Source organism: Staurois parvus, unplaced genomic scaffold (assembly GCF_062004578.1).
Source record: "Staurois parvus isolate SC_StPar_1 unplaced genomic scaffold, SC_StPar_1.0 ptg002248l, whole genome shotgun sequence".
NCBI lineage: Eukaryota > Metazoa > Chordata > Amphibia > Anura > Ranidae > Staurois > Staurois parvus.
This window is the reverse complement of record NW_028320044.1, coordinates 145,001-170,925: the sequence shown is the minus strand read 5'-3', so window position 1 is coordinate 170,925 and position 25,925 is coordinate 145,001. Positions and strand designations below refer to the sequence as shown.

Genomic DNA, 25,925 nt, shown 5'->3' with positions numbered 1-25,925 from the left:
CTCAGTAACAATTCTGTGTCTGTCCCTGAGTAACAATTCTGTGGCCCTAACTAGCGTTTCTTTGGCCCTAAGTAACGATTCTGTGGCCCTCAGTAACAATTCTGTGTCCTTGAGTAATGTTTCTCTGTCCCTAAGTATCGTTTCTCTGTCCCCAAGTAACGTTTCTGTGGCCCTAACTCTGTCCCTAATACAGAGCGGTCTGCCTCTCTTGAATGACTGGAGGCAAATGAAGAATTCTAAAATGGCCGCCATTTATAGCTCGACCATTACACAGTGCTGGCTGGCTGGCTGCTGATTGGCTAATGCGATCACATGTCATTAATGAATGCATTATGGGTCAGCGCGCCTTGTCTGCGCGCCTTCCCAGACATCCCCGCTCCGTCGCTGCACATGTCGCCGCCATTTTAGGAAAAATTTCGATTCGCGCGTCCGAAGTAGGCTATTTTTCGGATAATTTTCGCTAATTTTCCAATATTCGAAACGAATTCCACTTCGCCTACTTCGATTCGCTCATCTCTAGTTATCAACAACTAAGACATTTTTTCAACTCACATTTTGGTCTGATACCTTCATCCCCGATTACGTTTTTCAAATGACTCTCCTAGGGGTAGGGGTCTTATCTCAGATATGTACCATCTTTTTTTGGCCACTATCTTTCCCTCACCCCCCTTATTTAGACAGAAATGGGAAGCGGATAGTGGAGTCACCTTCTCTGTAGAGGACTGGGACTCCATGGTGGATAACATACGTAAGAGCTCTAGATCTTTCTGTCCGTGGGACGCCCCTTAGAGTATTAACCCGTTGGTATTATACCTCCTCTAGACTACACATCATGTTCCCAGAGATGTCCCACCTTTTGCTTCCAGGGTCATGGCCTTGCTGGTACCCTTGTACATACATTTTGGGCCTGTCCAGACCTTTCATTGATATGGCGTAAGATCTCTGCTGTGGTTGATGCCCTGGTGCATTTGTCTATGCAGACTTGCCTACTGGGAGCCCATATCTCAGGAATACGGACTGAGGCTATGAGGCTAATTCACACCATCTGTGTCTTGGCCCTATGGGCCCTTGCCCTTCATTGGAAGTTGCCCATGGTACCATTGGCCTCAGTTTTACGAAGAGTCGATGCAATGATGCTCATGGAACGTATTTACTATACCTTACTGGATAGAATGCACTTATTTGACAGAAAATGGGATGTTTGGAAAACTCATAGACATTTACTGTCTGACCAATGAATATTCAGGATTTAATTGATAGTGTTTTCTGTTGGTAGCCATATTGCTCTGCCTACTTTCCTGCCTACCCTGCTCATGCACTTAACTTTTATGTTCTACATGACTGTACCATATTGGAATGAATATTACAGATGTGTCTTTTTTCTGTTGTATATTATACCTTATGCTGCTAAGCTGTTTTTGCACCCTATTTCTTAATAAATGAAAACATTTGTAAACAAAAATAAAATCGAATGTTAAAAGCAAAAGACAATTTTCAAACGACATTCGTCCATTCATCGAATGTGCAAAGAATTTTCATATGAATTTTCTTACGCATATTCTCAGCTGAAAATCTACATTATTATTATTATTACACAGTATTTATATAGCGCCAACAGTTTGCTCAGCACTGTATAATGGGAGACAGTACACGAGACAGCACAGCAACAATACAATACAGTACACGAGGGGTTCGAGGGCCCTGCTCCTTGGAGCTTACAATCTAGGAGGGAGGGGATAGTGGTACATTAGGAAATAGCTGTGGGGGATGGAGTTGTAGGTAGAGTGGAGGTGGAGGAGTGGCAATTAGGTGATGGCGGGGTAGGCTTCCCTGAAGAGATGGGATTTCAGGGTGCGCCTAAAGGTGAGGAGGGTAGGTGACAGTCTGATGGATTGGGGTAGTGAGTTCCAGAGGATGGGGGAAGCCCTGGAGAAGTCCTGCAGATGGGCATGGGAGAAGGAGACCAGGGAACTAGAGAGTAGGAGGTCTTGTGAGGAGTGCGTTTTGGGAGGTAGATGGATATTTGGGGCAGTGTTATGAACAGCTTTGTACGTCAATGTAGTCATTTGAATTTTATCCGTTGGGCAATCGGAAGCCAGTGGAGGGATTGGCAGAGGGGGGTGGCGGATACAGAGCGGTTAGTAAGGTGGATGAGTCTGGCCCCACAATTCAAGATAGACTGAAGCGGGGATAGCCTGTGTTGAGGTAGGCTGGCGAGGAGGGAGTTACAGTAGTCAAGGAGTAGTCGGGAGATGATAAGGGAGTGAATGAGTTGCTTTGTTGTTTCTGGAGTTAGGAATGGACGCATGTTGCGGAGGTGGAGTCTGCATGAGTTTGCCAGCGATTGGACATGGGGCTGGAAAGACAGATTGGAGTCTAGAAGGACACCTAGTACTCTGGCTTGCGGGGTGGGGCTGATGGTGGCGTTGTCGGTCATGATGGAGAAGTCAGGGGGGGGGGCGCGGGCTGGGGGGAAAACAAGGAGCTCGGTTTTGGCAAGGTTTAATTTGAGGAAGTGGAGTGACATCCAGTCTGATATGTCGTTCAGAAGGCTAGTGATTCAGGCGGAGACTGAAGGGGTGAGGCGAGCGGTAGAGAGATAGATTTGAGTGTCATTGGCATAGAGATGGTAGTTGAAGCCGTGGGAGTGTATCAGTTGGCCAAGGGAGGAGGTGTAGATGGAGAAGAGAAGGTACCCGAGGACAGAACCTTGAGGGACCCCAACAGAGAGGGGGAGTAAGGGGGAGGTGGCAGCATTATAGGTAACACTGAAGGAGCGCTGTGATATTTAGGAAGAGAGACAGGAGAGAGCGGAGTCTCTGAGGCCAAGAGAGTATAGTTTTTTGAGGAGGAGGGAGTGGTCGACTGCGTCGAAAGCTGCGGAGAGGTCGAGGAGTAGGAGCACTGAGTAGTGGCCATTGGCTTTGGCGGTTAGCAGGTCATTGGTGAGTTTGAGTAGGGTGGTTTTGGTGGCGTGTAGGGGATGGAAGCCAGACTGTAGGAGATCAAGGAAGTTGTTGTCGGTGAGGTGGGAACTCAGGCAATTATAGGCTAAGTGCTCAAGGAGTTTGGATGTAAATGGCAGCAGGGAGATGCGTCTAAGGTTGTTTAGGTCGGTGGGATCCAGGGAGGGTTTTTAGGTATGGGGTGATGTGCGCGCGCTTCAGAGGGGAGGGGAATGTGCCAGTATAAAGGGAGAGATTAAAGATGTGAGTGAGGGAGCATAGTTGTGTGGGGACAGGGTCAAGGGGGCAGGTGGTAAGGCGAGCTTCAGAGAAGACCTTAGTGACCTCTTCAGTGGTAGCAGGGTCAAAGGAGTGGAGTGTTGAGGGGGTTTTAGTGTGAGGAATGTTGGGAGGGGTGTAGGTCTGGACAGTGGTGAGGTCGAAGGAGAGAGTGTTGAGGGGGTTTTCGTGTGAGGGATGCTAGGTGGGGCGGAAGTCTGAGCAGTGGTGATGTCCCTACGAATTGCGTCGATCTTGCTTTGGAAGTGGTTAGCAATCTCGTGGGCGGTGAGTGAGGTACTGGGTGGAGGTGGGGGCGGAGAGAGTAGAGAGTTGAAAGTGGAGAAGAGCCGGCGAGGACTGGAGGAGAGGGTATTGATAAGTGTTACAAACTAGGCTTGCTTGGCAGCGTGGAGGGAGGAAGTGTAGGTGAGGAAGGCGGATTTATATCGGGTGATCGCTCGTTGGGAACTGGTTTTGCGCCATAGTCGCTCCAGCGTGCGACTGCGTCGCTTGAGATTTTTGATATGGTCATTCTGCCAGGGTTGAAGCGGTCTGGGTCTAATGTTTCGTGTGGTTACAGGTGCTAAGGAGTCAAGAGCGGCTGACAGCGAGTTCTTATAAGCAGTAGTGGCCAGGTCAGGGCAGGACCGGGGAAGGATACTGTTGTAAAGTTGGTCAGCTGCAGAGTGGAAGGGGGCAGGGTTCTGGTTTGCGGAGGTTTCGGCCGGTAATAGTTTGACGTTTGGAGGGGTAGGTGTTAGAGGACGAGGATACGGAGAAGGTGATGAGGTTGTGGTCAAAGAGGGGAAAAGGGGTGTTTGTGAGGTTGTGGGGGGTGCAGAGATGAGAGAAAACAAGGTCCAGGGTGTTCCCATCGGAGTGGGTGGTGGACTGTATGAACTGTGCGAGTGCAAAAGAAGAGGTTAAGTAAAGGAGTTGAGATGTAGCCGGGTTATTGATGTTGAAAGGGATGTTGAAGTCTCCAAGGATGATGGTGGGCAGCTCGGAGGAGAGAAAGAAGGGTAACCAGGCGGAGAAGTCGTCGAGGAAGCGGGATACGGGTCCAGGAGGCCGATAGATTACTGAAATCCTCAGAGGGATTGGAGAGAATAGTCAGATGCAGTGGGCCTTGAAGGAGGAGAAGGATAGAGAGGGAGGGTTTGGGAGGACTTGGAAGGTGCTCTGCGGTGACAGGAGCATACCGACCCCACCACCTTTTCGACCGCTGGGTCTGGGTGAGTGGGTCCAGGTGAGACCTCCATAAGAGAGTGCCGCAGGGAGGTAGAGTCGGTGGTTTGGATCCAGGTTTCGGTGATCGCCAGAAGGTTGAGGAAGTGGGAGACGAAGAGGTCGTGGATGGCGATAAGTTTGTTGCAAACTGAACAGGCGTTCAGGAGTGCACACGAGAACGGGGGGTGTTTTTGGGGAGCAGAGGGACAGGTATTCGATTGAGGGGGTTGCGGCAGGTCATGGAAGTGGGAGGGTGCCTTATGGGTGAGCGAGGTGGTGGAGGACCAGGGTTCAGGGAGATGTCCCCTGCGGTTAGGAGAAGAAGAAGGGTGAGAAAGATGGCATGGGAGCAGGATGTACAAGAGCGCGTGAATCTAGCAGTGGAGGTGTTCGGGTCAGTGGGAGAGTGGAGTATCAGGAGGAGGTGGTGAGAGCCATAGAGGGGAGAAGGAAGCAGTGAGGACGCAATGTACAGTTGTTTGGGAGGAGCAGAGGGATATAGAGAAAAGGTTTTGGGAATGGAGGAGAGGAGTATGAGGAGGAGGAGTAGAGGAGGCATTTTAGGAAGGTAAACAGAGTGGCGGACAGGTGTGGTGGGAAGCTTGGTTGCAGATAGTCTAGCGTGCAGTGGCGTATCTCATCGCTGTGTCTTCCAGTAGCTAGAGTTCTTGTGCCTGGGATCAGGATGGGTAGAGTTCAGGTCGATAGGTTGTGGCCAAGGGTAGTCAAGCTGCAGGTTCCAGTTTGTGAAGGTCCCAGTTTGAGGGGTGAGGTTTGGTTTGAGGAGATGAAGGGTGGATGTCAGCAGCGGAGGTGTTTTCCAGGTAGTGGAGATGAGGTGTAGAGAAGGTTGTGAGGGGTGGGAATCAGCTGTGGGAAATGGGCGTAGTAGGGCTGGGGGATCGCAGAATCAGCAGTCGGGCCTTCTCCCGCACTGTAATCCTGGGGGTCATCAGATGGGCTTCAGGTCCGGGCAGGGTTGCGTTGTGGTGGGCGATGGTAGGCCTCACCAGGTCGAGGTCATCTGTTGGGCTCAGCAGGTCCGGGCAGGGTTGCGTCGTGGGAGGTTATGGTGGGCCTCACCAGGCCGAGATCATCTGCTGGGCTCAGTAGTGTGGAAAATGCTTGCTTCAGGTCACTCTTACGGGTGTGGATGGGGATGTGCAGGTGGAGCTCCTTTAGGCCAGAAGCAGGCTCCCTTTGGGTTGTCGGGGGGGGTGTCGTGGTAGGCCGGAGCTGGCCCAGCCAGGCCAGGTGCTTTGGTATTGAGGAAGGCCTCAGCCTAGGTGGTGCGGGTCCCTTGCTCCTTCACGGTAGGGTTCGGGGGACCGCCGGTGCCCTCTCCCTGTCCTCAAACTACCCGGGTGGTAGGGTTGTGAGGTGGCGGCAGAGCGGTGCAATTGGCCTGGTGGTCTGGTGGTTTGTGTGGCTTTGGGCCCAGCTGTGTTGGCGTGCGGCCTGGATGCGGGGCCGCAGCGGGTGGTGGGAGGCAGCAGAGTTGAGGGCTGGGGAGGCTTATGCAGTTGCCCCTGTTCTCCTGTGACCCTGGTGGCTAGTGGTTGGTAGGTGCCCCTGTTGTCCTGTGTCCCTGGTGGCTAGTGGTTGGCAGCAAGTGTCAGCGGCTGGGCCCTGCGGGATGGGCGCCGCTGCAGTGGAGGCAGGGGTGGAGCAGTGGGGAGGCTCGGGCGGCCGCTCCTCCTTCATGCTGGACGTACCTTGGGCGGTGGCGGGCCTTGGCTTGCAGTGCGCTGGCGGCTTGAGAAGGGGCGCCGGGGTGATGAGGGACCGGCGCCGCATTGCAGGGCCATGTGGGGGACCAGGCAGGACCATGTGGGGGACCAGGCAGGAGGGCAGGATCGTTTGCTGCCACAATCGCCGCCGCCGTGAGGAGGACAGGTCTCCCCTCCAGGTAAGGGGGTAGGGGAGATCCCTGGCGGCTGTGCTCCCGGGGATGGCGGGCGGGAGCACGGAGGCGACCGGAGCTGTGAGTTATGCTGCTGTTCCAGTCGCCATCTTGGATCGTTAGTACACCACTTTCGAGAGCTGATCATGACAATTTGTGTGACAATATCCGAAGGGACAAGCGTGAAAATTTTTCTCATACGATACAAGATCATACAATTTTCGTTTATTCAGTAGAATAGTCATAAAAAAATAAATACAAATACATGACATTACTTTCAAAGTTCTTTTCTTTTGTATGAGAATTATATCTTTAATAACCTTTTCACTTTCGATGTGCAGGAGAAAAAAAAAAACAGACGATCGTTCGTCTGACATTTTCATCATGTGTATGGGGCTTAACGCTGGCCATACACGTGTAGATTTTCAACCGAGAATATTTGTTTAAAGAATATTCATTTGATTTTCCAATCATTAAGCTGGCCATACACATATAGATTTTCAATTGAGAAGTTTCATTTCAAGAATATTTGTTTGATTTTCTAATCGTATTCTTGTTTTAAAATTTGAGTTTAACATGGAATTCCAGTGAAAATAGTAAAAAAAAATTAATAAAAGTCAACAGCTACAAAAACTGTAGCTTCTGACTTTTAAAAATGGACACTTATCTGTCCCTCAATTCTATTGTGCCCCCCGCAGCCGGTTTCACTGTCCACCCTGTGTTCCCGGCACCGGCATCTTCAGTGTGGGCCCTCGGCTGTGACAGCCTGCTGTTTCACTACTCACTGTGCATGGGCGAGAAGCGCTGTGCTTTGTGAATGGTCCCGTAGTCTTCTGGGACTTGTCATGTGGCCCAGAAGACTATGGGGAGAGAGGATGGAGGACAACTTCCGCTTTTATTTTTGTTCCCAGTTCCCTTTCCCATTTTTCTAAGAGCAGAGGAGGACCTGCCCCCCGCCCAATTCAAGAAGAATCTTATAAATCCCAGAAATAACATAACATGTTTTGGTGCCATACTGGAACCCAGCATCTTTTCAAATGGGAGCATGTCCTCCGTCATCCTCAGTGGTTGGGGCAACTTCGCAACAAAATGTCTTAGTTGATATATAATATCTCAAGTCATCAAATGACACAAAACTCTTTTTTTAGTCTTTAAGTCTTGAAAAGTACCCAACTTCCCTTTAACTGCTATATTCCCCAAACGTGCATCTATATCTTTAAACCATTTCCTGGAAAAACTCAGTACCCACCAGGGGAACAAACAGTGAATTGTACTTTCAATCCATTTGGTTGTGCATTCTATCCCATACTCATAGTACCTCCTGTATCTATGTACTACTAGTCTCATCCATAGTGCGAAACTATTGTGGTATCCAACTAATCCTCTCTAATCGAGTATTACTTAATATATCTTCTGTTTCAACCAGGGGCAGACTGACAACTCATGGGCCCCCGGGCAATAGGGGATCATGGGGCCCCTGTGTCCTTGCCCAAACTCAAAAAAGCCTATGTAAAAGGTACCAGGGGCATCTCATGGGGTCCCCTTACTGACCAAAGGACCTCAGGCAGTGCCCGAGTTTCCAAATGGTCAGTCCGCCCCTGATTTCAACCCAACTCTTCCCCTGTGAATTATATGTCCAATCTACAGTTCGTGCCAATATCACCGCAGTGTAATAGTTCTTAAAATTGGGCAAATTTAATCCAACTTTCTCTTTCTTATTAATGGAATATAATTTACCCGGAATATATTATTCATAGAAGGAGTCAACTTTATGCCTAGGTAACCTAATTCCTTCTCCCTCCATGCAAATGGGAAGTCTTTTTGTATAGTCTGCATCACATTTTTTTGAAACACTGATGTTCAAGATTAGAGATGAGCGAAGTATTCAAAAATTCGATTCGACTGATTTGGCGAATTCGTGGAAAATATTCGAGTCGAGTCGAATATATTCGCTGTGAATTTAACTTAAAAAAGGGTGTTTCTAGGCTTCAGAGAGACTTAATATTAGTGCAGAACACTGTACCTTTAATTTAAATGCCCTTGGAGTCTGCTGGGGAAGAGAAATAATACTGTCAGTCAGTATGACATGCAGATGAGTGCCGTCGATCTTAGAATCACCGCACACTTCACTCATTTGGGCAGTCACGGGGCCAAAACCAGTGTTTGGAGCCACAGTGTGGCGGTGGAGGCAGCAGCAATGGGAGGCCATACAGCAACCTATGGCAAAATGGAAACCAGCAGGAGTGTGAGGAGACCTGAAAGTGGCACATGGCAGAGTGGGAGCAATGGGAGGCGGTACAGGGACCCATGTCACACTGTGGACCCAGCAGCAGCGTGACCAGGCGGTACCGGGGCCCATGGCAGATTACAGGCCTGGCAGCAGCAATGGGAGGCCCGTAATCTGCCAGCACCCTATGACAAAAAATGGAACACACCAGCAGTGTGTGAGGAGACCTGAAAGTGGCACATGGCAGAGTGTGGCGATGGAGACAGCAGCAATGGGAGGCCGTACAGGGACCCATGAGAGACTCTGGACTTGGCAGCAGCATGAGGAGGCGGTATATAGGGGCCCATGGCAGATTAGGGGCCTGGCAGCAGCTATGGGAGGCCCGTAATCTGCCAGCACCCTATGTCAAAAAATTCAACACACCAGCAGTGTGTGAGGAGACCTGAAAGTGGCACATGGCAGAGTGTGGCGATGGAGACAGCAGCAATGGGAGGCCGTACAGGGACCCATGAGAGACTCTGGACTTGGCAGCAGCATGAGGAGGCGGTATATAGGGGCCCATGGCAGATTAGGGGCCTGGAAGCAGCTATGGGAGGCCCGTAATCTGCCAGCACCCTATGTCAAAAAATTTAACACACCAGCAGTGTGTGAGGAGACCTGAAAGTGGCACATGGCAGAGTGTGGCGATGGAGACAGCAGCAATGGGAGGCCGTACAGGGACCCATGAGAGACTCTGGACCTGGCAGCAGCATGAGGAGGCGGTATATAGGGGCCTATGGCAGATTAGGGGCCTGGCAGCAGCTATGGGAGGCCCGTAATCTGCCAGCACCCTATGTCAAAAAATTCAACACACCAGCAGTGTGTGAGGAGACCTGAAAGTGGCACATGGCAGAGTGTGGCGATGGAGACAGCAGCAATGGGAGGCCGTACAGGGACCCATGAGAGACTCTGGACCTGGCAGCAGCATGAGGAGGCGGTATATAGGGGCCTATGGCAGATTAGGGGCATGGCAGCAGCTATAGGAGGCCCGTAATCTGCCAGCACCCTATGTCAGAAAATTCAACACACCAGCAGAGTGTGAGGAGACCTGAAAGTGGCACATGGCAGAGTGTGGCAATGGAGACAGCAGCAATGGGAGGCCGTACAGGGACCCATGAGAGACTCTGGACCTGGCAGCAGCATGAGGAGGCGGTATATAGGGGCCTATGGCAGATTAGGGGCCTGGCAGCAGCTATAGGAGGCCCGTAATCTGCCAGCACCCTATGTCAAAAAATTAAACCCTCCCAACCGAGGTAGACAATCCCCTTGACTACTGGGCAACGAAACTTGACCTTTGGCCCCAACTAGCTGAATTTGCCCTTGAAAGGCTGTCATGCCCGGCCAGTAGCGTGGCATCGGAGCGCGTGTTTAGTGCAGCAGGAGGTATTGTAACTCCGCGGAGGACACGACTGTCCACCCAAAGTGTGGAGAGACTCACGTTTGTGAAAATGAATCAGGCGTGGATTAGTCTGGATTTCAAACCACCAGTTCCTGACACAACTGACTAAATCCGCCATGAATCATGCCCCAAACATGTGCCACTTTCAGGTCTCCTCAAACACTGCTGGTGTGTTCCATTTTTTGTCATAGGGTGCTGGCAGATTACGGGCCTCCCATAGCTGCTGCCAGGCCCCTAATCTGCCATGGGCCCCTGTACCACCTCCTCATGCTGCTGCCAGGTCCAGAGTCTCTCATGGGTCCCTGTACGGCCTCCCATTGCTGCTGTCTCCATCGCCACACTCTGCCATGTGCCACTTTCAGGTCTCCTCACACACTGCTGGTGTGTTCAATTTTTTGTCATAGGGTGCTGGCAGATTACGGGCCTCCCATAGCTGCTGCCAGGCCCCTATTCTGCCATGGGCCCCTATACCGCCTCCTCATGCTGCTGCCAGGTCCAGAGTCTCTCATCGGTCCCTGTACGGCCTCCCATTGCTGCTGTCTCTGCTGGTGTGTTGAATTTTCTGACATAGGGTGCTGGCAGATTACGGGCCTCCTATAGCTGCTGCCAGGCCCCTAATCTGCCATGGGCCCCTGTACCGCCTCCTCATGCTGCTGCCAGGTCCACAGTCTCTCATGGGTCCCTGTACGGCTTCCCATTGCTGCTGTCTCCATCGCCTCACTCTGCCATGTGCCACTTTCAGGTCTCCTCACACACTGCTGGTGTGTTCAATTTTTTGTCATAGGGTGCTGGCAGATTACGGGCCTCCCATAGCTGCTGCCAAGAAGAGGAGTAGCAGGAGAAGGAGCATCTGAACGAGCGGAAGATGCCAACGAGCGACAACTCCCCTCAGCAGAGGTGTTGGAGCCTTGACTGGCTGATGGAGGGCGATTGACGTCGGGTGACGGAGCAAGTAATGGAGCGGGTGATGGAGCGGGGGCTGGGGCGGGCAGAACCGCCGTATCTTTATCACGGTTTTCCCAGGCCACCAAATGGCGACGCTGCATATGCTGCCGCAACGCTGTAGTCCCAACATGGGCCCCCTGGCCACGCTTGACTTTCTGGCCACATAGTCGACATACGGCTACGTTTACTTCCTCGGGCGGCTTGACGAAAAATTGCCACACCGCCGAGTAGGAAACTTTGCCCCCGATACTCCTCACTGGCTGACTGCTGCTTCCTCCGTGCGCACCGGCACCACTACTGGCCGTGGTGGTAGGCTGCAGTGGAGCTGGTGGCCGTTTGGCTCCACTGACACTGCTGCGACCCTGCTGCCTCCTGGGCAACCCACCGACTGTTTCGCTCGCTGCCAAGCTGGCACCCTCTTCTCCTGATGATGCGGAAGAAATTACCTGATGACGACGAGGCTGCCAAGTGCGATCAACCTCCTCATCATCAAGTAGGGTCTCCGCCTCACTACTAGCCCCCTCGGCTGTGTCTGGGTCAGGAGACAGACCTGTCTCTAGACCGGCTACCGAGCCACTCTCCTCGCCAGTACTTCTTCGCCTGGCTGCTGAAAAGGCGGATGTCTCCCCCCGTTCCTGACCGCCCTCTGTTAGCTCTTCCTCACTGTACAGTGGGGCTGAGCCCACAGCATGCGATACTTCGCTTGGTGAGGGAACAGCAAAGGACAGGGGCAGGTAGAGGACACGTGATTTCAGTGGGCTTGCTCCCGGGCCATGCCAACTAACGGTTGTGTCTGACGTACCCACCGACCGTTGGCTGTAGGTGTCAGAGGTGACCTGGGAAGAGGAAGACGACCGAGCCAACCAATCGATGACGGCAGGGTTGTCGGTGGAGACACGACCGCTGGATGACACCGGGAGCACTGGCCTCTGGCTGCGAATAGTGCTGCCTCGACCCCTTCCTCTGCTGCCACGTCTGCTCGCTCCTAAAACATTGCCTCCTCTGCCACTCCTCTGCATGTTGTCTGACATACTCTTTAATTCAACGATTCTGTGTCCCTGAGTAACAATTCTGTGTCCCTGAGTAACAATTCTGTGTCTGTCCCTGAGTAACAATTCTGTGGCCCTAAGTAACGGTTCTGTGGCCCTCAGTAACGGTTCTGTGTCCCTCAGTAACAATTCTGTGTCCCTCAGTAACAATTCTGTGTCTGTCCCTGAGTAACAATTATGTGGCCCTAAGTAACGTTTCTGTGGCCCTCAGTAACAATTCTGTGTCCCCCTGATTAACGTTTATGTGGCCCTAAGTAACGGTTCTGTGGCCCTCAGTAACAATTCTGTGTCCCTCAGTAACAATTCTGTGTCTGTCCCTGATTAACGTTTACGTGGCCCTAAGTAACGGTTCTGTGGCCCTCAGTAACAATTCTGTGTCCCTGATTAACGTTTCTGTGGCACTAAGTAACGGTTCTGTGGCCCTCAGTAAAAATTCTGTGTCCCTCAAGAAACAATTCTGTGTCTGTCCGTGAGTAACAATTCTGTGGCCCTAAGTAACGGTTCTGTGGCCCTCAGTAACAATTCTGTGTCCCTGATTAACGTTTATGTGGCCCTAAGTAACGGTTCTGTGGCCCTCAGTAACAATTCTGTGTCCCTGATTAACGTTTCTGTGGCACTAAGTAACGGTTCTGTGGCCCTCAGTAACAATTCTGTGTCCCTGAGTAACAATTCTGTGTCTGTCCGAGTAACAATTCTGTGGCCCTAAGTAACAGTTCTGTTGCCCTCAGTAACAATTCTGTGTCCCTGAGTAACAATTCTGTGGCCCTAAGTAACGGTTCTGTGGCCCTCAGTAACAATTCTGTGTCCCTGATTAACGTTTCTGTGGCCCTAAGTAACGGTTCTGTGGCCCTCAGTAACAATTCTGTGTCCCTCAAGAAACAATTCTGTGTCTGTCCGTGAGTAACAATTCTGTGGCCGTAAGGAACGGTTCTGTGGCCCTCAGTAACAATTCTGTGTCCCTGATTAACGTTTATGTGGCCCTAAGTAACGGTTCTGTGGCCCTCAGTAACAATTCTGTGTCCCTCAGTAACAATTCTGTGTCTGTCCCTGAGTAACAATTCTGTGGCCCTAAGTAGAGGTTCTGTGGCCCTCAGTAACAATTCTGTGTCCCTGAGTAACAATTCTGTGGCCCTAAGTAACGGTTCTGTGGCCCTCAGTAACAATTCTGTGTCCCTCAGTAACAATTCTGTGTCTGTCCAAGTAACAGTTCTGTGGCCCTCAGTAACAATTCTGTGTCCCTGAGTAACAATTCTGTGGCCCTAAGTAACGGTTGTGGCCCTCAGTAACAATTCTGTGTCCCTCAGTAACAATTCTGTGTCTGTCCCTGAGTAAAAATTATGTGGCCCTAAGTAACGGTTATGTGGCCCTCAGTAACAATTCTGTGTCCCTGAGTAACGTTTCTGTGGCCCTAAGTAACGGTTCTGTGGCCCTCAGTAACAATTCTGTGTCCCTGAGTAACAATTCTGTGTCTGTCCCTGAGTAACAATTCTGTGGCCCTAAGTAACGGTTCTGTGGCCCTCAGTAACAATTCTGTGTCCCTGAGTAATGTTTCTGTGGCCCTAAGTAACAATTCTGTGGCCCTCAGTAACAATTCTGTGTCTGTCCCTGAGTAACGTTTCTGTGGCCCTAAGTAACGTTTCTGTGGCCCTAAGTAACAGTACTGTGGCCCTCAGTAACAATTCTGTGTCTGTCCCTGAGTAACAATTCTGTGGCCCTAACTAACTTTTCTGTGGCCCTAAGTAACAATTCTCTGGCACTCAGTAACAATTCTGTCTGTCCCTGAGTAACAATTCTGTGGCCCTAATAACGTTTCTGTGGCCCTAAGTAACAGTTCTGTGGCCCTCAGTAACAATTCTGTGTCCCTGAGTAACAATTCTGTGGCCCTAAGTAACGGTTGTGGCCCTCAGTAACAATTCTGTGTCCCTCAGTAACAATTCTGTGTCTGTCCCTGAGTAAAAATTATGTGGCCCTAAGTAACGGTTATGTGGCCCTCAGTAACAATTCTGTGTCCCTGAGTAACGTTTCTGTGGCCCTAAGTAACGGTTCTGTGGCCCTCAGTAACAATTCTGTGTCCCTGAGTAACAATTCTGTGTCTGTCCCTGAGTAACAATTCTGTGGCCCTAAGTAACGGTTCTGTGGCCCTCAGTAACAATTCTGTGTCCCTGAGTAACGTTTCTGTGGCCCTAAGTAACGGTTCTGTGGCCCTCAGTAACAATTCTGTGTCCCTGAGTAACAATTCTGTGTCTGTCCCTGAGTAACAATTCTGTGGCCCTAAGTAACGGTTCTGTGGCCCTCAGTAACAATTCTGTGTCCCTGAGTAATGTTTCTGTGGCCCTAAGTAACAATTCTGTGGCCCTCAGTAACAATTCTGTGTCTGTCCCTGAGTAACAATTCTGTGGCCCTAAGTAACGTTTCTGTGGCCCTAAGTAACAGTACTGTGGCCCTCAGTAACAATTCTGTGTCTGTCCCTGAGTAACAATTCTGTGGCCCTAACTAACTTTTCTGTGGCCCTAAGTAACAATTCTCTGGCACTCAGTAACAATTCTGTCTGTCCCTGAGTAACAATTCTGTGGCCCTAATAACGTTTCTGTGGCCCTAAGCAACAGTTCTGTGGCCCTCAGTAACAATTCTGTGTCCCTGAGTAACAATTCTGTGGCCCTAAGTAACGGTTGTGGCCCTCAGTAACAATTCTGTGTCCCTCAGTAACAATTCTGTGTCTGTCCCTGAGTAAAAATTATGTGGCCCTAAGTAACGGTTATGTGGCCCTCAGTAACAATTCTGTGTCCCTGAGTAACGTTTCTGTGGCCCTAAGTAACGGTTCTGTGGCCCTCAGTAACAATTCTGTGTCCCTGAGTAACAATTCTGTGTCTGTCCCTGAGTAACAATTCTGTGGCCCTAAGTAACGGTTCTGTGGCCCTCAGTAACAATTCTGTGTCCCTGAGTAACGTTTCTGTGGCCCTAAGTAACGGTTCTGTGGCCCTCAGTAACAATTATGTGTCCCTGAGTAACAATTCTGTGTCCCTGAGTAACAATTCTGTGTCTGTCCCTGAGTAACAATTCTGTGGCCCTAAGTAACGGTTCTGTGGCCCTCAGTAACAATTCTGTGTCCCTGAGTAATGTTTCTGTGGCCCTAAGTAACAATTCTGTGGCTCTCAGTAACAATTCTGTGTCTGTCCCTGAGTAACAATTCTGTGGCCCTAATAACGGTTCTGTGGCCCTCAGTAACAATTCTGTGGCCCTAACTAACGTTTCTGTGGCCCTAAGTAACAATTCTCTGGCACTCAGTAACAATTCTGTCTGTCCCTGAGTAACAATTCTGTGGCCCTAATAACGTTTCTGTGGCCCTAAGTAACAGTTCTGTGGCCCTCAGTAACAATTCTGTGTCTGTCCCTGAGTAACAATTCTGTGGCCCTAATAACGTTTCTGTGGCCCTAAGTAACAGTTCTGTGGCCCTCAGTAACAATTCTGTGTCTGTCCCTGAGTAACAATTCTGTGGCCCTAAATAACGTTTCTGTGGCCCTAAGTAACAATTCTCTGGCACTCAGTAACAATTCTGTCTGTCCCTGAGTAACAATTCTGTGGCCCTAATAACGTTTCTGTGGCCCTAAGTAACAGTTCTGTGGCCCTCAGTAACAATTCTGTGTCTGTCCCTGAGTAACATTTCTGTGGCCCTAAGTAACGTTTCTGTGGCCCTAAGTAACAGTTCTGTGGCCCTAAGTAACAGTTCTGTGTCTGACCCTGAGTAACAATTCTGTGGCCCTAACTAACGTTTCTGTGGCCCTAAGAAACAGTTCTGTGGCCCTCAGTAACAATTCTGTGTCTGTCCCTGAGTAACAATTCTGTGGCCCTAAGTAACGTTTCTGTGGCCCTAAGTAACAGTTCTGTGGCCCTAAGTAACAGTTCTGTGGCCCTAAGTAACAGTTCTGTGTCTGACCCTGAGTAACAATTCTGTGGCCCTAACTAACGTTTCTGTGGCCCTAAGTAACAGTTCTGTGGCCCTCAGTAACAATTCTGTGTCTGTCCCTGAGTAACAATTCTGTGGCCCTAAGTAACGTTTCTGTGGCCCTAAGTAACAGTTCTGTGGCCCTAAGTAACAGTTCTGTGTCTGACCCTGAGTAACAATTCTGTGGCCCTAACTAACGTTTCTGTGGCCCTAATAACGTTTCTGTGGCCCTAAGTAACAGTTCTCTGGCACTCAGTAACAATTCTGTCTATCCCTGAGTAACAATTCTGTGGCCCTAATAACGTTTCTGTGGCCCTAAGTAACAGTTCTGTGGCCCTCAGTAACAATTCTGTGTCTGTCCCTGAGTAACAATTCTGTGGCCCTAACTAACGTTTCTGTGGCCCTAAGTAACAATTCTCTGGCACTCAGTAACAATTCTGTCTGTCCCTGAGTAACAATTCTGTGGCCCTAATAACGTTTCTGTGGCCCTAAGTAACAGTTCTCTGGCACTCAGTAACAATTCTGTCTATCCCTGAGTAACAATTCTGTGGCCCTAATAACGTTTCTGTGGCCCTAAGTAACAGTTCTGTGGCCCTCAGTAACAATTCTGTGTCTGTCCCTGAGTAACAATTCTGTGGCCCTAACTAACGTTTCTGTGGCCCTAAGTAACAATTCTCTGGCACTCAGTAACAATTCTGTCTGTCCCCGAGTAACAATTCTGTGGCCCTAACTAGCGTTTCTTTGGCCCTAAGTAACGATTCTGTGGCCCTCATTAACAATTCTGTGTCCCTGAGTAATGTTTCTCTGTCCCTAAGTAACGTTTCTCTGTCCCCAAGTAACGTTTCTGTGGCCCTAACTCTGTCCCTAATACAGAGCGGTCTGCCTCTCTTGAATGACTGGAGGCAAATGAAGAATTCTAAAATGGCCGCTATTTATAGCTCGACCATTACACAGTGCTGGCTGGCTGGCTGCTCATTGGCTAACGCGATCACATGTCATTAAGGAATGCATTATGGGTCAGCGCGCCTTGTCTGCGCGCCTTCCCAGACATCCCCGCTCCGTCGCCGCACATGTCCGCCGCCATTTTAGGAAAAATTTCGATTATTCGACTCGAATTCCACTTCGGCTACTTCGATTCGCTCATCTCTATTCAAGATCTCTGATTTTGAGGGGTTTATTTTCAAATTTGAAAGCTCTCAGTACCCTTTTAGTAATCCCATTAGGTTAGGGGAAGTTAACCTAGGATTCACAATATAAAACAACATATCCTCAGCATATGCCGCTACCTTATGCTCTATTTTACCTATCTTGATTCCTCATATCTACACTCTCTTACCGTCACCAGCAAAGGTTCCAGGGATTTTACAAATAATAACGGGTATAAGGGGCATCCCTGCCCTGTACCATTGTACATCTTAAAAGACCTCGAGAGGGACCCATTTACCTTCACCACCACGGACGGGCTATTATAGAGCTTCTTTATCCAACTCATCATCTTAGTCCCTATTCCCAAGGCCACTAGGGTATTTATCATAAACCCCCAGTCTACCCTGTCAAAAGCTTTCTCGGCATCAATCAACAATAAAATTGTTGGTAACTTTTCTCTCTTTGCCTTCTGTAAAAGGAGCAATGTTCTACAACCATTATCCCTTGATGGGACAAAACCCACCTGACCCAAATATATCCATGCTGGCATCAGCTCTTTTATCCTCGTAGCTAGCACCTTCGCAAAGAGTTTTGTATCTGTATTTAGTAGTGATATAGGTCTATAGCTAGCGCATTGTGAACTATCCTTTCCTTCTTTTAGGATGATTGTTATATACGCTTGCAGCGATTCTGCTCTTATTCCCATTCCCTCTCCCATGGCATTCATATATGTACATAATTTAGAGAGTCTTCAAATTTCTTATAAATACCCCACCATTTACCCATCGGGTCCTGGACTTTTCCCTCCTGCTGTATTCTTTAGGGCCGTATTCATGTCCTCTTGGGAGATCGCTTGTTCTAACGATACTCATTTTTCTTTTGTCATTTTTTGGCAGATCTGTGGCCTTTAGAAATTCCTGCCGTTTCCCCCATTTTTCTTCCTCTGAAGCTTTCGGGTTCCTAGGTTTTACATCATACAACCTACTATAAAATTTTTGGAATGTTTCAGCAATATCAGTGGTGGTGTATACCAGTTATCTTTTTTCATCTTTAATCTTCTTAACATAATTTTTCGATTTCTTCGCCTTAAGTCTTTTCATCAAAATATTTTCCTGGCTTATTCCCCCACTGATATCTTTCCTTTGAGACCCTATTGAAGATCTTCCTTGATTCCTGTTCCAGTAGGTCTTTTAATTCTTCGCTTTTAAGTATAATCTTTGAATGAACCTCTGTATCCGGTCTCTTTTTACGTACCTGTTCTAAAATATATAACTCCTCTGTCACCTCCTTTATTTTTATCTACCGATCCTTCTTTTTTTTTAGTTCCCACTGCTATCAGGATCCCCCTCACATACGCTTTATGTGCTTCCCAAGTGGTGGCCATAGAGATTTTCTCAGTTTCATTTAACAGAAAAAATTGCTCTATTTCCTCCCTTAGCCTCCTCTCTACTTCAGGGTCCTGTATAAGCATCTCATTTAATCTCCACATTGCCCTTTTGTTCCCTTCTCCTCCTGCCTATAATCTCACCATGACAGGAACATGATCTGAGATAGACAAAACTTCTATATTGGATTTAGTCAATGAATCCAATTGTCTATGCTGTCATAATATAATCCAACCGTGAGTACAATCTGTGAACCAGGGAAAAGAAAGTATAATCTCTTTCTCTGGGATGTTTCACCCTCCATGCATCCATTAGCTGACTTTGATGTAACCTCTTTTTTAACATTTTTTATTTTTTGCCTCCTCTTCTCTGCGCACTCGAAGACGTATCCATCCATGGATCAAGACAAAAATTAAAGTCTCCTGCCAAGACCAGAGTCCCTCTCAAACTCTGTAATTTTCCCCAAGGCTCCATACAGAAATACTTCTGGATTTTGATTCGGGCAATAAATATTAACCAAGGTATAGCTTTGTCCCCGCATTTTCCCTCTTAAACATAGGAACCATCCTTCTGGGTCCACCAATCTCTCCTCCACATCAAAACCCAAGTTTTTTTAGAACCTAATCGCTACTCCTTTTAGCCCTCTTTTTTGGTGAGTCCAAGTAATACCAAGTTGGGTAGTACCTTGAGTGTATTTTGACATTAGTATCATATGATAAATGTATCTCTTGTAAGAACACGTCTGCGGAGAGTTGATGAACTTCCTTAAGTATCTTATGTCTTTGGTAGGAGAATTTAAACCTTTCACATTGTATGTCATTAAATTAATCAGGCTTATAACCATCTAATATTTCTGCTCTCTTTCTTGTTCAAAGGGAAAACGATATATACTACCCCTCTCATGGACCTTCCTCCAATCTCACCCCTCCAACATCCCCTCCATCCCACCCCTCCTCCCTCCTACCCTCCCACCCATCCCAACCCTTACCTAAATTACTAAAAACACTTGGCTGGTATGTTGCCTTGGAATCTGATGTTGGATTCCCTCACTGATGATTTCCTAAATTGGAGTAAAACTCTGAACATAAGACACCCACTCCTACCCCCCCCCCCCCCCCCCCGCTCTCAGCATGGGGCTTAAGTGTTTAAAATCCTGTTTGATCACCCAGTGCCCTGCCGACTCTAGTTATCTTCCCCAAAGACCTGCTGAAAAAACACAGGAGAGATGGGTAGAGGGAGAGAGGGAGAAGAAGAAAAAAAAAAAAAAAGGGGGGGGTGGACAACAATTCATCCCCCGGAGCCCCATATCCCTCTTCTGCTAACCCTCCCCCAATTCAGTCTATTTTCTCTTTTTATCCACTGGCTGCCACTTCTCTTCTTTTGACCTTACCCTTTAATTTGACCCCTCTATCCAATCCACAATTCCCACCTTCTGCAGTTCTAATTTTTCACAAAAGTCACTAAGTTCTTCTGGGAATCTTAGCCTTGCTGATTTCCAATCTTTCCACCCAATCAGACATGCTGGGAATCCCCAATTATATTGAATTCTTTTTTCCTTCATCTGATCCAATAAGGGTTTCAACAATCTTCTAGCTAATATCTCAGAAGAAATGTCTGCAAAGGCTTGTAGTTTGATTTCTCCATGTTTTTACTCTGGGGTCTCCCGCGTTTTTTTTCCATATTCTCTGTCCTCATAATCATGGAATTGAACAATCACGTCTCTAGGGGTGTCTGTTGTTACTCCTGGTGGGCGTCTTAATCTATGAATTCTCTCAATCTTCAAAGGATCTGTGACTAATCTACCTGTCAATCGATTGAACACTTTCTTTACTTTTTCCCGGAGCTCCTCTTCATGCGCATCTTCTGGGAGGCCCCTTAGATTATTTCTTCTCTCTCTATTTTCTTGGTCTTCCAATTTGTATGAAAGCTTCCTCTGTTCCCTTCGCATCTCCTCCAACTGCATTTCCAGGTTACATATCTCCTGAGCCTGTGTCTCCATTTTCTCCTCCACTTCTTCCACCCTTGTTAGCCTGCCTAGTGCAACCCTGTACAGACAGTTTCCCCTGGGGTCCTTCTCCGCTTGGGCACCAGGATCCAAGCCACCTGATCCTTCCGGCAGGGCTCACCGCCGCCGCTGGCCACCGCATGACCAGCGCAGGGGGGGGGGGGGACGACACACTGCACGACACCGACCGGAAGCCAGCAGCAAGGCCAGGTAAGGTTGTGGGATGGTGTAGAGTGGATAAGGACCCCAGGCAGCTTATTCATGCTGGGAGTCCTGCACATAGTCTCCCAGCGCCATGATCAGGCCACTCCCCAAAAACTTCAGCTTCTGATTGCCTAGGTGATTGCAGAGTAAGTAGAAGCGGGTACCTGTCAATTTTGGGTACCTGTTCTTCCCCCATCCCCAAAGGTGCCAATTCTTAATGGGGAACAGGGGACAAGTTCTTAAAAACGGAACTTCCTCTTTTGAGTGGAGCTGTGCTTTAAATTTGTTTTTGAATGTTTGTTTGATTTTGTTTTCAAATTTGTTTTTGAATTCGAATTTTGGCTGAATTTCATTTTGTTATTTCGGATTCGTTTAAATTCCTTATTTTTGTAATTCGGAATTCTGATCCAAATTTCTGAATAACAAAAAAATGTGTTCAAAATTCCATTTGAAACAAACTGCACATGTCTCTAGATTGATTAGTCTTATTGTTTCATTTTAGCCCCAAATATTATTAAAGCTTCATGTACGCTGGGTTAAAAACGCTTCTCCTAGAGTTTAGTGTGTTGCCTGTAGAAGCGACTAATGTTATCCCATGTGCCCATGCACATTAGGTGGTCTAGAGGCATTTTTTAAGCTCAACGTTTAGAGGCAGGAAAACGACCCTTATATTTTGTGTTTTTGAGAGTGCTTCTCTGGCAGAAAAAAAAATGCTACATGCTCCTAAACGCCAGTACAAAAATGCTCAAACTTTGCGTTTTTTTTCTTCCAAGAGCACTGGCGTTTTATGAAGCCAGTGTGCATGGAGCCTTACTGATAGGTTCGTACCATTTAGAAGGTACACTTCTGCTGGCCAGCCTCCATTCAACCTGTAATGAGTGCGAGCGTTTGGAAATAAGACATCAGACACATGGGGGCTTATTTACTAAAGCTGGAGAGTCCAAAATCAGACTCCCTTCTGCATAGAAACCAATTAGCTTCCAGGTTTCATTGCCAAAGCTTCATTGAACAAGCTGAGGTTAGAAGCTGATTGGTTTCTATGCAGAAGGGAGTCTGATTTTGGACTCTCCAGCTTTAGTAAATAAACCCCATGTGGTCACTCAGTCTATATTCAACCATATTCAGGTTCAAGACATCTCATATAAATTTTAAAAAGGGGATGAGACATTAGTCCCCTTGACCAATACACATGATATTCAAGGAACAATAAACATACGTAATAGGGAACAGTCCTCCATGATAGTGACAACAAGAAACAGATGTATGTGTTACAGGAAAACGATCTCAGGAAACAGCCTCTCAGAATTGCAGTTCTCTGTATGTAGAAACATTCTCACAGTTCAGGTAACAATGGGAGGAAACTTCCTACATCTTCAACAGCGAATATGTCCATACCACAAAAAAAAGACATTTCAGAAAATACATTTTCAGTATATTAAATAAAGCAGAACTCCAACACCTTACAATTCAGATAAAGCAGCAATTTTTATCATTAGCCCAGGTTCACACTGATCAAGTGTGGTACACTGCATTCCTGTGCGATTCACATGCGATTTCTGTGCAGTACAGTTTGAGCCGTACATTTTGTATGGCTTAGATTGCACGCATTCACACCAAAATAGTGAAGGACCCTTTTTTTTTGTCCGCACTAGAATCGGATCGCATTGGGTATACACACCCATGCGATCCGATTTTAAACATTGCAACACATTTTGTGAGCAGTTTTGGGGTGTTGTTAACTTAGCATGCATTCCCACAGCGGTTCGCATGGACGGGGTGCGATTCTGATGCGGTGTGGAAATTGCACAGAAACCAGTGTGAATTCTGCACATCAGTGTGAACCCGGGCAAAAGTGGGTTTTAAATGTACAGTTGTATTCAAAATGATAGCAGTGTGTTGAAAAAAGTGAATAAAGCTCAAAATCCTTCTAATAGCTTACACACAAATGCATTGGGAACACGACACATTCTATTCCAAATCAAAACATGAAGAAAAATATATCAAATTTGTGTGTGAATATTTGGTTATATAAGCACTGTTTCTGAGAACTGCTGTACATCTGTGTTGCATGGAGTCACCCAACATCTGGCCCCTGTGATCAGGTATTCCAGCCCAGGATGATTGGACCACATTCCACAGTTCTTCTCTATTTCTTGGTTTTGCCTCAGAAACGGCATTTTTGATGTCACCCCACAAGTTTTCTATTGGATTAAGATCCGGGGATTGGGCTGGCCACTCCATAACGTCCATCTTGTTGGTCTGGAACCAAGATGTTGCACATTTACTGGTGTGTTTGGGGTCGTTGTCTTGTTGGAACACCCATTTCAAGGGCATTTCCTCTTCAGCATAAGGCAGCATGACCTCTTCAAGTATTCTGATGTATTCAAACTGATCCATGATCCCTGGTATGCGATAAATAGGCCCAACACCGTAGTTTGAGAAACATCCCCATATCATGATGCTTGCACCACCATGCTTCACGGTCTTCACAGTGTACTGTGGCTTGAATTCAGTGTTTGGGGGTCGTCTGACAAACTGTCTCCGGCCACTAGACCCAAAAAGAACAATCTTACTTTCATCAGTCCACAAAATGTTGCGCCATTTCTCTTTAGGCCAGTCAATGTGCTCTTTGGCAAATTGTAACCTCTTCAGCACACGTCTTTTTTCCAACAGTGGGACTTTGCGGGGGCTTCTTGCAGATAGCTTGGCTTCACATAGGCATCTTCTAATTGTAACAGTCCTCACAGGGAACGTCACACCTTCTTTCATCTTCCTGGAGCTGATTGTTGGCTGAGTCCTTGCCATTTTGGCTCTTCTTCTATCCATTCCAGTGGTAGTTTTTTGCTTTCTTCCACGTCTTTCAGGTTTTGGTTGCCATTTTAAAGCATTTGCCATCATTTTAGCTGAGCAGCCGATCATTTTCTGCACTTCTTTAAGTGTTTTACCCTCTCCAATCAACTTTTTAATCAAGGTACGCTGTTCTTCTGAACAATGTCTGGAACGACCCATTTTCCTAAGAATTTCAGAGAGAAATGCACTGTAACCAGCATGTCCAACATTTGCTGCCTTCCTTCCTTAAATAAGGGCAATAATTGCCACCTGTTTTTCAAAGAGTGAATGACCTCACTAATAGAACTCCGCACTGCTATTATTTTGAACACGCCCCTTTCAATGAGTGATTCAATGACACAGAATCAGCAGCATGCATGTCATGACTGTTGGGTCTGTTGGATTTCTATTACTCTACTACACCTGCTAGGAAATTATTTGCCATGTAGAAATATCATTTCTACCAAAAACAGCGATTGATCCGGTTAGTGATGTCTGACGGATATTATTTTGAACACAACTGTATATTAGCAATTAGCACATGCCAGGAATAAAGACATGTCTCACACTTGGTTTTGTCTGTTATGACAATTAAAAATTCAGTTTAGTATTCATTTGATTATAAATTTGAATGCTTGTGTAGCGCTATTTGTACACTCTTTGCGGCTACTGGGGTATGATGGCACCACCTCTATAGTATTTAGGAGCAGAGTCCTTATAATCTGTGTGATCAGGACAAGATCTCTAACAAGCGCTAGTGCCTCCACTCAATTAGGGCTTGAGGATAACAAGTGAAATTCCAACTGAGAAATGTATCATCCACATAGACAGCAATCCACACAGCATTGTATATGAAAGTCCATGTATTGAAGAAATCACATTCAGTGAACCATCCAACATAAAGTATCTTCCAAACAGGAACATTAAAGCATTAACAGTCTTTTTTGCATGTCTCAGTGCGGGGAGTCTGCAACACTTACAGTCTGAGCTCTCTCTCTGTAAGAAATCCACACCCCTCTCTTTTCCACAAGTGTACTCTCTGGTGACCTCATCCTTCATGCCCAGAGAGAATAGCAACCATATTGGAAAAGGGCAAAACAAACACTGCATAATAGAAGTATACACTGGAAAATGGGCAAAGAAATGATCACATCACTACACTTGAAAGCATCTTGGGAATCGTTCAGCCTCTTTAGAACGCAGTCATTCTGCCAGAGGATTATGAAATTCTGATTTCCTAAACTCAAATCCACCAGAAGTTTGCAAAACGTTACCGACTTCCTTGAATACATTTTTAAATTGTTATTTTGCAACATAACTGAAGAGCACCTGTCAAATTTAAACTTGTGCTTAGTTATCTGGTGAATTCATTGCTTTGTTTCCTAGGAGGTGGCAAAGGGCATGTTACTCAGTTTTAGAGTCGTGTACACTATTGGGTACTCAGTGTCCCTATGGGCCCTCCTTTTATCTCTGCTGATCTTCGCTATGTTTAGGTAAGTGTCTCTGCTTTTCAGTGATCATACCTTCACAGAGTTGGTGGGTCCTATTGTCAATGTCTTCTGACCCATCACAAAAACAGCTCTCATGAATTTACTAACCCTTGCAATCCCTTTTTTTCCTGATATTTCTCCAGGGAGTTACACTGTACGCAGAATTACATCCACTGCCACCTATTCGCCTCCTTTGCAATGCGTGCCATCTCGGTGATCGCGAATGATGTTTTGCACAAGGAGAGATGGGGTATGCAAATCATTGATATGTCTGACAGGGAGTTCCTGATCAGCAACACGGTGAGAGTCACTTTGTTATTCACTCCAATGTTTAAAAATTCCATAACCTATTGTCAGATATTCCAGATGCGAAGTAAGCTCTATTATTTGATTTGTCCTTGTATACTCCACAATAGGTGGGGATGTGGTGGAGTTGGATCAGTTTGGGAATAGCGATGAATATAGTGAAATCGCAAGGCTTTGTTGCAAGGCTTTTTTGAGTCTTTAATCTAGGCTTCACTCAAGGACGGTCTGTCCTCATTGGTGGAGGACCTTTGCAGCTTTGAGTGAATTCAAATATAGAAGCACCAAATGTAAGTGACCTAAAGACAAGAGATTGTGATTTAGTCACGGACTGAAATCGTCCACTGCTTATCTGTTCCTGTCCTAATTTATGACGCTAGCTTTGAAATGTGCGCACATTGGAAGGGACTCACGCTGACACACAAGTTCAGTCTATGAATACCTCTAGTTTATTATAATGAGAAAGTGAACTTATATATGCAGAATGATGCAAGAGTCATGTGACAACAGCATAAGCATTATATTAGTCTTTGATTGGTCATTTCCACACGAAAACAATCTCCGTCATGGTATAGGTGTGATCTTCTTCCAGGCCTTATCT

At 47.2% G+C, this 25,925-nt stretch overlaps 1 protein-coding gene across 1 annotated transcript in view; it reads left to right on the top strand.

Annotated features, from left to right (window-relative positions):
• Nucleotides 1–25,925, top strand: part of LOC149431463 (glucagon receptor-like) — a 164,696-nt gene that overhangs the window by 72,896 nt on the left and 65,875 nt on the right. Inside the window, exons 5-6 of the mRNA XM_089665583.1 lie at nt 24,918–25,024; nt 25,165–25,321. Of these exons, the coding sequence (XP_089521709.1) occupies nt 24,918–25,024; nt 25,165–25,321 (264 nt within the window). The remainder of the gene's footprint in view (nt 1–24,917; nt 25,025–25,164; nt 25,322–25,925) is intronic.